Source organism: Lontra canadensis, unplaced genomic scaffold (assembly GCF_010015895.1).
Source record: "Lontra canadensis isolate GAN:19392208 unplaced genomic scaffold, GSC_riverotter_1.0 scaffold105, whole genome shotgun sequence".
In the NCBI taxonomy this organism is placed as follows: domain Eukaryota; kingdom Metazoa; phylum Chordata; class Mammalia; order Carnivora; family Mustelidae; genus Lontra; species Lontra canadensis.
Genome location: NW_022631099.1, coordinates 2,008,322 through 2,024,220, shown reverse-complemented (window position 1 = coordinate 2,024,220; position 15,899 = coordinate 2,008,322). Strand labels below are relative to the sequence as shown.

Below are 15,899 nucleotides of genomic sequence, written 5' to 3'. Positions count from 1 at the left end.
TGTGCCAACCAGGTCATACTCCGACAAAGGGAAAAGTTGGGATTTGTATTTGGATATTTTTACTCCCAGATAAGTGCTCTTCCCACTTCCCCCTTCTCACAGGATGCAGATCAGTGATCACTTGTTGCAAATTTGGTCTAGATCATAAAGATGCACAAAGACAGGCTTCCTGGGAGAACAGACTAACTCTTACAGATATGTGGAGGCAAAAGCCAAGTAAATGAAGGTGATGCAAACCTGAGGCCCGCTTGGCTTGATGGTCACTCTGCAAAACTGCCAGACTAGCAGGACTTCGGGGTCTTCTGCACAACCTTTCCCTGATCTTCCCCACATTTAATGATTCTAATACTTTCTCCTGATCTCCTCCTATACAAGGAGCAGACATCAATAGACTTCGTAAGCCTTTATTATTTTTTTCCCCACTGATGGATTGGCCCTTAAATATCATGCAATTCACAGGTTTTGGAACTTTAAAAGCAGTTGGCTGTACTTGTTAAAAAATGCATATATGGGATCTGGAGGACCCATCTTTAATTTTTATTTTGTTGTTGTTTTGTTCTTATTTCATAATCATATTAACTCTGAAATCCCACTAGACTTGGAAGGAAGTAAAGAAAACATGGAATGCATAGAACTGCAAGAGCACAACAATTATTGGACATTTCAAGCAGTTGGGGGTGAGGGGGTGCTCTCCTGAGCTACAGAAGGAATGGTCTGGTAGTTAAGATAAAACACAAGTCAAATGTATTAGATTTGTTAACAGTCAGCCATGGTGACCTTCTTGCTGGTCTTCCCATTCCTGAACCCAAAGTGCTCCATGGGTCCCATAATATTCATGCCCTCTTTTACCTTGCTAAAGACCACATGCTTTCATCCAGCCTCTCGGTCTTGGCAGTGCAGTTGAAAAACTGGGAACAGTTTGCGTTGGGTCCAGCATTTGCCATGGACAAGATGCCAGGACCCATGTGCTTCAAGATGAAAAATTTTTAAAAAGATTTTATTTATTTATTTGAGAGAGAGAGAGAGAGAGGTCACAGGTAGGCAGAGAGGCAGGCAGAGAGAGAGGGGGAAGCAGGCTCCCCACTGAGCAGAGAGCCTGATGTGGGCCTCGATCCCAGAACCCTGAGATCATGACCTGAGCTGAAGGCAGAGGCTTAACCCACTGAGCCACCCAGGCACAAGACGAAGCCACCCAGGCACCAAGACGAAATTTTCATCAGCAAATTTCTCCCCATAGATGGACTGGTCACCAGTGCCATTATAGCAACCGATGTCACCACACTGGCACATAAATCCTGGAATAATCCTATGAGATCAGGAATCTTTATAACCAAATCCTTTCACCCCAGTGCTCAGAGCACTAAAGTTATCTGCTGTCTTTGGAACTCTGTCTGCAAACAGCTGGAAGGAGACCAAGGGCTCACCATCCATAGCCATGTTGAAAAACATGGTGAGGTTGACTGTAGATGGGTGACACAGCCTGCTCTGGGGCAGCGGCATCTGCAGTTCCTTGAGGACCTCTATTTTAGATAGCACTTCCCCACCCCCAAGTAATTCTAAAGTAGTATTTGCTAACAGCATTTTCAGAAATACTCATCAGTTTAACCAGCCTTTTTAAAAAAGAGATAAACAGGGGTGCCTGGGTGGCTCAGTGGGTTAAAGCCTCTGCCTTCAGCTCAGGTCATGATCTCAGGGTCCTGGGATCAAACCCAGTATCGGGCTCTCTGCTCAGCGGGGAGCCCGCTTCTCCCTCTCCCTCCGCCTGCCTCTCTGCCTACTTGTGATCTCTGTCTGTCAAATAAATAAACAAAATCTTTAAAAAAAAATAAAAGAGAGATAAACAGAGAGGTGGAGAGGAAAGGAATTATTCAATAGTAAGTGGATCCCAGACTCTCTTTAGAGCCTCCTGATTCAAGTTATACCAGACAATGAACTCATTTGAAAGATACATCCAGGTTTTGGTGTGTTGTGGTGGCCAAGCCTCCTGCTGTGGGGCTGCCTCTTTAAGCCTGGCACCTTCTTATCTTGCCTAGTCCTTTGGAGACTCCTTCTTACCTTCCCCTTGACTTCTCTATGCCTTTCCTCTCCTCCATCCCTCCCCTCCTTGCCTCTCCTCTTCCTTTCACTTCCTTCCCATCTCTTCCAATTACCTACCTATCGCTGTGAATAAAATTTCCCAGAACATTTTCTATTTCTCACCGTTTTATGGGTGAGCAGTTTGGGAGGGAATGAGCTCAGTGGTTCTCTCCTGGGGTCTTCACCAGGTTGCAGTCAGATGTCTGCTGGAGCCATAGTCATCTGAAGCTCCATGGGGTTGGAAGCTCATTCATGTGACTGGGAACAGACCTTGGCTCTCAGGTGTGTCTTGTCTGGGCTGTCAACCAGAGCACATGCTTGGGCCTCCCCAGCATGGTTGTCTCAGGGCAACTGGCCCTCTTACATGGCAACTGCCTCATACACCCCCCAAAACAAGCATCATAAGAGGGTGGAGTGCACTTTTTCTGGCTTAACCTTGGAAGTCACACAGCATCATCTGTTTTTACTCTACCAGTCAAAGCAGTCCCACAGTTTGCCAAGATTCAAAGGGAGGGCCTGTGGACTCCAAGGCTTCTACCACTAGGCTGAAGGGAGTGAAATAATTGTAGGTCCCTGCTTTAAAACTGTGCCATCATTCAGTATCTTTTTCTCCTCCAACTCTCTCTCTTCTCCCTTCCTCTGCATCTCTTTGCTGACCCATCTCCTCCTTTCATGTCTCTTCCACAGTTATCTTCTATTTTGTACTGTCTGTGCTGGACACTGGAAGTGTATCCTTTATTGAAAGTCCAGGAAACAAACCCACAGCCTTTTCAGAGATGTATCTCCCATGAAGTTAATGGAGCTCAAGTCTCATTTTCCCTCACCCGAGCAAGCTTGGTTCCATTCTAAGCATTCCGTGACAATTTTACACAGGCCAGAGCATCATCAGAATTCCCAATTTGTAGGATTTCCATACTCTTCTCTTTCTTTTGGTGTCACTGGAAGACCCAGTGATTGCTTGTTCTGCAAACACTGCACAGAGGGAATAGATGTGAATTATTCATTCTCAGAAACATCAGACCTACAGAACACTTTATTAGGGAAACTGGAGGCTTCTGAAGCATACACAGGTACCATAAGAGTGAAGAGATAGGATCAAACACTGAGAAAGTGTTAAAGGGTGAAGGGCATTGTGTTTGAAGAGAAGCTGAGCTGGAGGAAAGGGAGTAAGCAAATCCTGGGGTTTGGTTTTTGCAACAGTCAATGTCTTGGTAGCTGTGATGAAGCATCAGTCAGGCACACATGGAGAGAGCCCTGAATTATGAGCCAAATTCTGGAGGTTGTTCCAGTTCTCTTTATACTGAGGGAGATGGTGACTCTGCAAGACAGCAGAATAGAAAAGGATGAGATGCTTGGGCCCTACTCATACAAGAACCAAATCTTATAATTAATGGAACAAAGGAGATGGGGTCATTTTTATATCTTTTCACAGAAGAGAAACCAGAAGTGGAATGATTTGGGGGGCTCATAGTGTGCTGGTGTGCTCTGGGCTTTTCAGTCAAGTCCCAGTTTAAACCTGTTGTCCCAGTGTAATAATTAGTGGTATCTCCTTTCACTCTCAAAACTTTCTCAGTTTGCTCAATAAAGCATGTGGTTGTCCTGGCTTTAAGCACCTTAAAAAGAAAAATGAAGAGATTGAATGATGAGTGCATGGTGCCCAGCACTGGACTGGTTCACTGGGCCTTCTTCTGACATAGTCTTGGACACTCAACCCCTTCTGTTTCCTCGTTCTGCACCCACTGTCCATCTCATACTTGCCAACTTCCCTTTGACTACTGCTCCTCTTCACACTTTCTCTTTCCCAAAGCATCCCCTATTTGCCCCTCAGAGATGACTGGTTCTACCAACCCCAGGCCTGCCAGCTTCCTGGAATGGGTCAACCAACACCCAGACCTCCCACCTGTGCAGGTGAGCATGGGAGATGGGACCCCTGAGACTTACACGCTTCTGAACAGACGGCCCTGCAGGCTGCTTCAGATTGGAAGTTGTTATTGTTCCCAGTGCAACCACCATAGTTGAAACTGGTGCAGGTTTTGATTTCCTTATTGTACCACCAGCGTGGAATGCTCGCCAGGCAGAGGCCAATACTCACTGGCAAACTGCATATGTCTGCAAGGAGATGGCAGAGCAGTATTGCTTGGGTGCCTGCCTTGCTAGAGAATATTCTGCAAAGACTTGGAAGAATGAAAGAGCATAATATTTTTAGGGCAGCATGAACTTGCTAAAAAGATATTATGCTGTTATACTTCTCTATGCTTTTGCACATGCATAATGTCCACCCCTCTCTTGCTTACTAGGTGTACTCCTACTTTATCCCTCAAAACACTCCACACATCAAACTCTTCTATGATGTCTCTCCTGGCTCCATTCTTCACTGTTTGCTTTTTTTTTTTTTTTTTTTTGCTTTTCAATCTTGCCCACACATTGATCACTTCCACATAATTATTTGTTCATATTTGTTTTACACCTCCATCAGAAAGTGAGGTTTGCACATTATGTCATCTTGGTACACCTGTTCCTAGCAGATAATCTGGCACTGAGAGGATGCTTCAGGAATTTTCACAGTACAAAATCAAACATATCCTGAACTTCAAGAGATACTTAATGGGCAACCGTTTTGTGCATAGTACTATGAGGTACAAATAGAGTTGTTTAGGACCTCATAGTCTGAAGCACAACAATGATACCATTTATGAAAGTTCTTAGCACTTGACATATATATTGACATATAGCCTGAGGAGCTAGGTCCTTTTATTGTCCTCATTTTGCAGATGATAGTTCAGAAGTTCAGAGAGGCTAAGTAACTTCCTCAGGTCACATAGGTGGCAAGGGATTTGATTTGAACTTAGATATTATGTTGCTCTTAGGATCAAGACCAGACCCCTTAATCCGGCCAGCAAGACCCTGCCTTGTCAGATCCTTGCCTATCTAACATGGCCTCACCATCCTGATATTTCTCTCTCTTACACAGGCATGCTCACTCTCTGGTCTCTGGAATTACTAGGCCTGAGCATGCTGTCCCCTCACACAGGGCCTTTGCACACGCTATTAGTTGTGCCTGGAAAGCTCTTCCCTCCAATTTTTGTCTACTTACTGCCCATCTTTCAGATCTTAAATCATAGATCTTTTTCCTGAGAAAACCTTTCTTGCCCCTCTGTCCTATAATAAGCAAGCGGAGCCCATCATGTATATAAGGGACACCAGTAAATATTTGTTGAATGAATGAATGAATGAATGGTCTTTGATCGTCCTCTTTAGAGTTTAAGCATACGAGCACAAAGGAAAGTGTGGAAGAGGTAAAAAATGGTTAGGGAAGGCATCCTGGATATATATGACAGAGAAGCCTGCGGGGCTTCTCTGGAAGGAACTATAAATCGTATACCTGTTTCTTATAGCTATCATATCACCTGACACCATGCTGGCATTTGATGGGACCTCAGTGGGAACTTGGCACCTCAGAGGATCACAGAATAGGCCAGAAAACTTGTGGTCTAATGCCTGCTTCTTTCTTACAAATGGGAAAACTAAAGTCCATAAAGCAAAAACTCTTACACACATCATATACCTGAGTAGGGACAGAAATGAAATAAACCCCACTCTGTTCAATGCTTCTAGGATTTGGGTCAAGTAGAAGATGCGCCCAGATTCTTGGTCATAGACCAGCCATCAGGGAACCAGGGGAGAGGTCTGACACTGCCAGTGCTGATGGGCAGAGAGTAGGGGTCAGCAGGGAGGACACTGGATAGTTCAGGGGCTTTGTGTGTTACCTTCCTTGAGATCTAAACATTTCTTTGCACAGTTAAAACTGCAACACGTCATCTTCTTGGGGCATGGTTTCTTCTTCCCGCACTGGTCGATTTCTCTGTAATTGCATGGTACCCTGATTTGGGGACACCTCTCTGTGGGAGGGGAAAAAGGAAAAAGGAAGGCCAGAACCCTCCATGGTCAGACCCAGGGCACTACTGCAGAGTTAAGGAAGACTTAGTAACCTTCAGATGACTCCAGATTTTCAAAACACTGGCCCCACTCCCAACCCTGTAATGACTGCCCATCTAGTTCCTAAACAAGTCCTACTCCCACCCCCACCACTCATGAGGTTTCAGGGAAAAAGATGCTGTCCGCTAGGACTACTCTGGTCACTTGGCCTTCCTGTATTGGATGTTTCCTGGGTGGGGGCGAGGGTGCTAGCACTTTTCCAGGTGACTGAGATTTCCATTTGTGGAGTCAGATGGCTGGGCTTTTGAATTTCTGTGCCACCCTTGGAATGGCAGGCACCATCTTTGGACCTTGATTCCTTCACTATAGAATTGTTTCAAGGATTAGGTGACAAATCTTGGAAGCCATTGTCAGGCGGCCTGGGACACAATAATGATAATTAATATTAAGAGGTGCTTCCTGTGCTCTTGTTCTCTTCTCCGGGATCCTTGTGGCATTTCTATTGGTGAGTCCTATCAATATCCACATTTTAAGGTGCCTCCTTAGCGCAGTAGGCAGCACGTCAGTCTCATAATATCCACATTTTATAAACAGAGGAATCTGGAGCACAGGGTGGTTATGTGAACTTCTCCAAGGTCACACAGCTACTACTAAGGAGAGGAGCCGGGATTTGAAACCTACAATGTATGGCTTCACTGTTGAGTGCTCAGTGTATTTTTAGCTGCTGCTTAAGGGTGTCTGCATATCTCAGCATTCCAAGGGACTTCAAGGGACCATTTTATAATCCACAGGCAAGGACCCTCTGGTGGTGTGAGTGTGGGGAGACTTTTGGGGGCTGCAACTGGAAGATTCAAAGCTGCTAAGGGTGGAGCTAGGGTGAAGGAGCTTTCTTTCAGGAAAGACCCAGAAGGTCCCAGTAACACCTTTAGTCCATCTCATAAGCTCCAGGTCCAGGCACCTCCAGAAGGTATCCCTCTCATAATGATAGTGGGCTGTCTGTTGCTAGAGACCCAGGCTCTTGCACTCACAGAAGGCATCTTAGAAGATGGTAGGGCTCTGAGAGAAAAAGACTGTGAATATCTCCCTTTCTCCCATCTAAAACCTCAGGCTGAGTGGGGGAGGTGTTCCTCATCCTTAGAACTTTTTGTTCCTCCCTCCCAGCAAGTTCCATATCTCCACTGGGAGGCCCTAGTCCCCAGTACTTACTGCCAAAGAACCCCTCAATGAGCTCAGGTTCCTGGACTCCCCCCAAGAGGATGAAGAGTGCCAGGACTGGCAGAAGTCCCAAGAGCCCCATTTTAAGAGCTACTGGCCTGGCTGGTGGCGCCAAAATTAGGAACTGCTCCCAGTAGCTCCTGCTTCTGAGCTTTGGCTGCCCTGGCCCTGGAGCCACATATCACTGAAGACAAGACAGCCACACTCCCTCTGCTGGGGAATGCCAAGTCCCTGAGGCCATCAGTGGGAGTAGCTGACACCCACAGCCCCGACACTGGGGGAAAGGGTCCTTCACAGGCAGCTTCTATTTCTCAGCTCGCTGAGGTTCTCTGACTCTCTGGTCAGCCAGGGAGAGGGGGCAAAGCTTGTCTGGGACTTCTAGACTCCCTCAGAGAAGGGGGTGTTCAATTTCAGCATCTTCCATCATCCAGGGGGAGTTTAGAGTCAAGAATATCCCAGTTCTCTTCTTTCCAATCTTATACTTCTCCTGACATATCTATTTGTCTGTCCGCTTGTTTTTCTCACACTGTTTATTTTCCTTCTCTCTGTGCCTCCTCCTTTCACCCTGTGCCAGCCTTTTTCTCTTTTCTTGTGAGTCTCTATCTGGGTCTCTTTCTCCCTACCTTTCATTTCCCTTCTGTTCTTCTCCTTTTTCATCTCTTTGAACCACTCCTTTTCCTTAACCATCATCAAAAAGTAAAGATATTACCCTGAGTAGCATGTGGTCTGGAGGAGCCAGGTTGATCCCAGGTTGAACCAAATCTTCAGAGAGTGTGTGTCAAGATCATGGTGCTTTGAAAGCAGGAGAGGATGCCAGAGCTAATGGGAAGCCTCTATCGTTGGGTGCAATTTGGAATGGGTGATGCAGGAGGAAATACTAAATATTAGTTATGACCTCAGAAGCAGCAGCCATGGGGCATGAAGATTCTTCCCTGAACTTTCCAACTTAGGGTGTGAAGTGTTAATAAGACATGTTCTTGTCTTGCCTCTAATTTCGCTTGCAGCTGTAGGAGAGAGATCTAGTGCACATTTTTTTTCTAATTGTTTTAAAAAATGAAGTGGAATTAACATCAGATAAGGTGAACCATTTTTAAGTGGACAGATCAGAGGTTTTTAAGTGCCTACACAATGTTGTGTGACCACCACCTCTATTAGTTCCACAGTATTTTTATCACTCCAGAAGAAAACCTTAAGGGCACCTGACTCTCTCAGTTAGAAGACCACATGACTCCTGATCTCAGAAGCTCTAGCTCCACCTCTGGTGTAGAGATTACTTAAAGAAACAAAACGAAAGAAGAAAGAAAGAAAGAAAGAAAGAAAGAAAGAAAGAAAGAAAGAAAGAAAGAAAGAAAGAAAGAAAGAAAGAGGGAGGGAGGGAGGGAGGGAGGGAGGGAGGGAGGGAGGGAAAGAAAGAAAGAAAGAAAGAAAGAAAGAAAGAAAGAAAGAAAGAAAGAAAGAAAGGAAGGAAGGAAGAAAAAAGAAAAAAAGATAACCTCTACCTACTAGCAGTCACTATTTTCCCCAGCCTAATCCTCCTGCCCTGGCAACCAGTAACCTACATTCTATTTCTGTGGATCTTCCTATTCTGGATGTTCTATAAATGGAATCACACAGTATAGGACATCTTGTGTCTGGCTTTTTCTGCATCACTTGATGCTTTGGAGGTCCGTCTGCAGTGTAGCTTGTGTTAGTTTTTGACTCCTTATTGTGGCCAGTGTACCGTGATAGCGTCCCATCTCAAGTGTCAGAGTCTCTACTTCTGTGCTATAGGACTGCTCTGGCTCCCTGACAGCTTGTCAGCTTGTGTGGGGAACAATCTGGAGGAGGAAGAACTTTCATAGGCCCAGGCATCCAGGAAGGGATGGGAATTAAGGCGTAAATGCCTCCACTGCCTCATCACTGGAGATGAATGCAGACATCTGGACACATATTTTACAGGACTCCTTAGAAGGTCCCCAGGGGCAGTAAGCTGCAATTTGCCCCCATGGTAACCAGCTCATAATTGACTCCTCTCTTGTCTGTATCACCTACCTCACCCTACCTTATGTGTGTTGAGAGATCTCCCAAGTAAAGTCCTCTACCCATGTCCTTGTCCTAGGATTGGTTTCTGGGGTCTCCAAAATAAGGAAATGCCCATAGACCCTTGTCTTAAAAGGGTCCTGCAATTTTTTGGAGAAACAGAGGAGGATCACAATGTTCCTGGAGCTCCGAACTCTCAAGGTTCTGACAGTTTTCACTCCCTTTGTTGGTGTCACAAAAGCTTCAATGAACCTTTACTCTCTGCAAAGTGTAATGTACCAACTGATATGAATTGTTCAGCCACAGAGGCATAGGACTAAACAGCGTACTTTATTGGGGAAAACTGGGAGATATGCAGGTATAGACAGGGGCTTCTAGACATTGGACATATAGGAAAGAAGCATAGGGACGGAGTTAAAAAAAATGGAACCATGTGTGAAAAGACGCTGAGGTAGAGAAAGGGGAATACAGATCCCAGAACTCTGCCTGGAGAAGAGCTGAGCCCTTGGAATGTGGAATTGAAGAGTGGAAGCCAATATGGAGCATCGGTCAGGAGCACGGACAGAGCCTTGGATCACGAGCCAACTCCTGGTGGTTGTTCAGGTGCATCCTTATGCACTGATGATTTGGAGCCTGTTGAGAATGTAGGACAAGACCTGCTAAGCATCTTGGATGCAGCTTATCTTCAGAGTGAGTCCTGAAGTGACATTCATGCATCTTAGCACAGGAGGTGAAAACAAAGTGGGTCTTCTCTGGGGAGCTATAGCTTTCGTCCTTATAGGAGAACAGAGCTGTGGTCGAGATAGAGTGCTGACGATCCAGTCCTAGGCTGGATGTCCTGTGACCTCTCTGGAGCTGGTCTCTGGGATTTCACCGTGTCTGCATCCTCCCTCCACCCCTCATACTTGCCAACTTTGATCATGGCCACGTCCTTCCCAACCTCAGTTCCCAGAATACCACTGTCCATCCCTCTGCCAGGTGCATGCTCATCTCTAAGTGGAGTTGGCTCTGTCAGCACCTGCCTTGTCAAGGCTATGGCCCATGCCTGAACAAAGCAGCTGCACACAGGCCTGTCGGAAGGGCCCGAGTGAGGACAGGATGCCCCAGGTACTCGACTCACGGTTGCTGGGGCACATGTTCTGGCACATGGCTTCGGACTGAAAGTTGTTGTTGTTCCCTTGGCAGCCGCCATAGATGAACTTGGAGCAGGTATTCTTCTCCTTATCGTACCACCAACGGTGGAAAAATGCCATACAGGGGCCAGGTTCTTTGGGCATAGAGCATATATCTGTAGGGAGACACCAGACTTGAGCAATATGAGTGCCCAGCCCCATGTATATTGTTACCCCTGCAAACCACCAGACATGGAACAGAGCAGGCTTCTTTCCCCTTATTACACCTCAGGAGCCCAGCTCCACTGGTGTATGGTACACATTGTAGGGAGACCCCAGAGTGGAGCTGTTGGGGGTTCTGCAGTCCCAGAGAACATCCCCCCCGCCCCATTCCTCATGGTCACCATCCCCATTGTCTTCCCTGAGAGTGAGGAGACTTATTTCAAGGCTCTACTCCCAATTCAGTGTGTGCACGTCGACCTCCCCTGTGACCTGTCTTGGCCTTGACTTGCTCTTCTGGAAAATGAGAATGCAACTCCCACCCTGCAAAGTACAAGTAAGACTGCCCTCATGGACCTGAATGTGCAGCTTCTAGCACAGTGCCTGGCAAAGAGTAGCTGTTCAGTAAATACATGCTGAATGGATAAAAGATATGGAAGTGTCTTGAAAAGGACAAAATATAAGCACATACTCTGCCCTGCAAATCATGCCAGGAAGAGAGATTATGGGATCATGAGTAAAGCAGGGGCTGTTTTTAAGATGGTCAAGCACCTTTCATCCTGCAGTTAGCTTCAGTCCTGTGATGGGTTGGATTGTGTTCTGCCCCACCCACTCCATGCCCATTCATATGTTGAAGTCTTAACATTCAGTACTTCAGAATGTGACCCTACTTGGAAACAGAGTTGTGGCAGATGTAATTAGTTAAGATAAGTCATTCTGGAGGAGGATGCATTCTTAACCCAACATGATCAGTCTTTTTATAGAAAGGGGAACTTTGCGCGCGCGCACGTACACACACACACACACACACACACACACACACACACACCACCATGTTCAGCTGAAGGCAGAGGTCTATAAGCCTGGGACTGCCAAAGATTGCCAGCACACCACCACGAGTTAGGGGAGAGGCATGGAACAGATGCTCTCCTGATAACCTGCGAAAGACCCTGCCTTGCCAATGCTTGACCTTGGACTTGTATCCTGCAGACCCTGAGACAATACATTTCTGCTGTTTCAGCCATCTAGCTTGTGGTCCTTTGTTACAGCAACCTTAGCAAATGAATGCAGATCTGAACTAAACTCAAGAGTTCCTCGAGGGAAAACTCCTGGCTCACTTCTCTGCCACTCTCTTTCATCTTCCATGTCTCATACCTGGGCTGTTGGGATAGCCAGGAACTGATCTCCTGCCCCTGTCCCTAGCCCCTCCAATCAATCCTTGTGCAGACCACCAGGGGGAAGGACCTAATGAACCTGAAACAAAGCTGATCACGTCATTCCACAGCTAAGACCTTGACTTCATGGCAAGTCTTCCCATGACTCACAGGCTCTTTGTAGTCTGACTCCTGCTTGTGGATCTGCTCCACCCGCTCCACAGTACCACTTGAGGTACATGCTCCTGCAATATTCAACACCCTTTGCTATCCCACACACCTACACCTTTCACTGTATATTCCTTCTGCCCACCCTGCTGCTGTTCGTTAGCGGCACTCCCACTCTCTCTTCAAAACCTCAGACATCAGTTCCTCTGTGATATCACTGCCTCCATATGCACCCCACACCCCCACAGGTTCCTGGACCAATCCTGCATTGTTCCACCATGTTTCTGATCTCATGTACATGATTGTTACTGGTTTACATCCTTGGTCTCCCCATGAGGTTGTGAGCTTCCAAGGGGGCATAGATTGTGTCTGATTTCATCTTGGAGCCCCATTCCTAGTAGGTGGTCTGATTCAGTAGAGGATCTTGCAGAATGTTGAGGGTAAAACCAAATGCATCCTGACCTGAACTAAATAAGCCATTCATTGAGCACCTACTGTGTGCAAGATGCTTTAAGAGACAAAGAAAAGGGGTGGAGCTTTTTAGGATCTCCCAGTCAAGAATAATAATTAATATCATTTGATCTCTCTGATACGAGGAATTTGAAAGGTTGGGCAGGGGGTTGTAGGGGGTAGGGAGGGAAAAAAATGAAACAAGATGGGATTGGAAGGGAGAAAGACCATAAAAGACTCTTAATCTCACAAAACAAGCTAAGGGTTGTTGAGGGGTAGGGGGTAGGGATAGATAGGGTGGCTGGGTTATGGACATTGAGGAGGGTATGTGCTACGGTGAGTGCTGTGAAATGTGGAAGCCCGATGATTCACTGACCTGTATCCCTGGGGCAAATAATACATTATATGTTAATAAATAAAGAAAATAATGGAAAAAAAGAATAACAATTAATTTAAACTAATATGTGTCATCTGTCTATATTTTGCCAGGCATTGCTCTAAGTACTTCATGCACATCAACCTACCTGATCCTCCAGATAACCTTTAACACTGGTCCTTTCATTATCTGGAGAAACTGAGGAACAGTGGGGGAGAATTGTTAATTTGTCCAGGCTGTTAAAAAACCAGAGCTAAGACTTGAGCTCAGGAAGCATGGATTCAGAATCCCTCACCTTAGCAAAAGAACAACTTACCAACCTCCTAGCCATGCTGCTCCATTGTCAAGTCCTGCTTGCTTTACTTCCTCGACATCTTTCAAACACACCCCACTCCTCTCCATCCCCTCACCTACCTCTCTGGTCCAAGCTACCATATCATCTCTTCCTGAATTCCTTGAAGATACTCTGTTCCTCCTCTGTGTGTGCATTTAAAAACCCAATTACGTTGCTGTCCACCTCAGTTGGTTTCCACCCCTCTTGAGATCAAAGTGAGTTGCTAGCCCACCAGACCCTACCTACCTAAGATCTTTTCCCTGGTACCATGCTTATATGTACTCTTGCTCCCTGGCCTCCAGGACCCACCATTGAGCTTTTGTGCATGTTTTTCCTGTACCTGCAAAAGCCCTCCCACTGACTCTATGCCTAAATTTACTACCCATCCTTCTGAACAGGACTCCAGATTTGCTTTCTCAGGGAAGTCTTCCTCACTTCCCTGACCATGCTGGTCTAATCTTATTATGAGTCTCAGAGACACTAGATGCATATTTGTTAATTGAAGAGCAAAGAGAGTCTTTACTCCAAATAGTCTATGATTGTCTATTTGGAACCCAAGGATATGACCATGGAGTTAAGATTTGAAGGAGCAAAGGAAAAGCCTTCTGGTCTGGAGTAGTCAAGGGAGGTTTCCTGGTGCTGAGTTGGACTTCAATAAGCAGAGAAGTGGCCCCTCTGCTGCAAAAAGCTGGTAAATACCAGTAGCTTAGTTATCACTTCCAGCAACAATGTGCCAACAATAGCCATGAGGGGACTCAGAAAATCATGAATCCAAAGAAACAAAAAGAAAATCACAAGAGTTAAAAGCAACCACAAGATTGTCGGCTACCATCCTATAGTCATCTTCTGTTTGGGGAAACCAAAGCCCAGACAGGATGAAGATACTATCTAATGTCACACACATATATCAGGGGCAGTGACAGCTCTAAATTGCAGGTCTCCCCAACCCAGCAGTCTTGCTCAGGGACTGGTCCTTAATAAAGAAGGGGCAATGCTGCCACATAGCCAGAAGGTGAGCGCATGGGCAGAGGGGCTGGTAATTCTGAAGCTCTGAATACTACCTTGGTTGAGGTCTAAACATTTTCTTCCACAGCTGAAGATGCAACACTTCTTGTTGTCCAGACATTGTCTGTCCTTCTTACAGATATCCCTTTCTCTGAATTCACATTTCTCTCGGATTCTGGGGCATCTCCCTAGGAAAAGGACAGTTTTACAACCATGAATGTTGGAGGGCACAGTGCCCACTCTTCTCCCAACCTGAGGTAATTCTGGGGAGTTGGGGAAGCTTGCTTTCTCTTTGCTCATCCAAAGGAGACCTTTTCTTCAGGGTGTTCTCATGTATTTCCCAACACTGTCCACACTACTTTCCCTTCTGAACACCATTTACTCTCTACCTTCTCACCCCATCCCTTGTTCCACACTCTACCCTTACTCCCTCTAAGGCAGGATTTCTCAACCTTGCCACTAGGGCCTCATCATTACTTACGGGAGAGGAGGGCTGCCCTGGGCACTGTAGGATGTTGAGCAGCAGCCTGGCCCTCTTTCCACTGGATGCCAATAGCAGTCCCCAGTTAAAGAACCAAATATGTCTCCAGACAGAAAATGTACCCTGGAGGGGGAAATCACCCCACTGAAAGCCACTGGACCAGGTTAATCTGGTCATTTTTGGCCTGGTTGAGAAGTCAGTGTTTGGGAGTTCCTGGCAGGGGCAGGGAGAGTGGGCACTATTGCACATAATTAATATCCCTCACCTTGTCATCAGAGACTCAGGTATTTAAATTCTACCTCTTGGCTTACCACTCACCTTTCTGAACCTTGGTTTTTTTCACTTTTAAAATCATTTTAGCCTTACAGTCATTGAGGAAGAAATGAGACAAACTGTGTAAAGCTCTAATCATAGGAACTGATGCATAGCTATTTATTACTATTTGTCAACTGTTCCCATAAGCCAAGCACTTTTCTACACGTTAAATGCTATCTCATTGAGTTCTATTGACATCCCCATTTTGCAGAGGAGGAGACAGAAGCACATGGAGTTTAAGTAACTTGCCCAAGGTTATGGCTGCTGAGTGATGGAACTAGAATTCGGACCCACCATGTCTGAATCCAGATCTCTCAAACTCATTACTTTCTAAATGTTCAGTAAGTCGTAGCAATTATCATTATTTCTATGAAGTCATGGAGTATTACCGTCTTCAGTTCAAAGAAACTTCTGGATGCTGTCTTCTACCCCAAAGGCAAGGCACCCCTGGGGATGCAGAAATACTTTATAGGACTACATTTGAAAGAATCAGGAGTTGATAGAGATGATATCTTGAGAAAGGGGGCTGTTTCTGTTGTGAGATGAGGGGGAGGTCCCCTAGGCTTCTCAGATTCCTATAGCCCCTCCCATAAACACTGGATCCTGTGACTCTTCCCTCAACCCCCCCCAACTGACCTTCACTTCAAAGGGGCTGAAAATGAGGTTTGCCTCAGGTCTGCAATCTTGCATTAACTGAAGTGATCTTCCAAAAAGAGGGAAATTGGAAGAAATATTCCAAATATGTCCCAGCCTGGGTCCAGGGCTAAAATGGTGGGAAGCAACTCAAGTCTTATACTTTCTTTCTTCCTCCCAGCAAACTTCCCTCTCTCCAGGGTGAGGGCTGAGACCCCAGTACTTACTGGGAAAGATCCAGTCAGTGAGCCCAGGTCCCTGGACATTCACTAGAAGAGTAGAAAAGACCAGGATGCTGAAAAGTCTAGAGGACTCCATTCTGAAGAAGCGCTGGCCCCTCTGGTGATCCCAGAATATGAAAATGTCTATCTGCCTTTGTCCAGCCTATTCTTCAGTAGTCAGTATC

At 45.9% G+C, this 15,899-nt stretch overlaps 1 protein-coding gene and 1 pseudogene across 1 annotated transcript; both read right to left on the bottom strand.

Moving 5' to 3' along the window:
- Nucleotides 1–756: 756 nt before the first annotated feature.
- LOC116855698 lies at nt 757–1,500 on the bottom strand (annotated as a pseudogene).
- A 1,356-nt stretch (nt 1,501–2,856) lies between these two features.
- On the bottom strand, nt 2,857–15,871 carry LOC116855650 (eppin). Its single transcript, XM_032838547.1, has 6 exons — nt 15,721–15,871; nt 14,121–14,252; nt 10,367–10,534; nt 5,844–5,975; nt 4,018–4,185; nt 2,857–3,048 (listed from the first exon to the last, which is right to left on the bottom strand). The coding sequence occupies exons 1-6, from the start codon at nt 15,809–15,811 to the stop codon at nt 2,942–2,944; spliced, it is 798 nt and encodes a 265-aa protein (XP_032694438.1). The 5' UTR covers nt 15,812–15,871; the 3' UTR covers nt 2,857–2,941.
- Nucleotides 15,872–15,899: the final 28 nt, after the last annotated feature.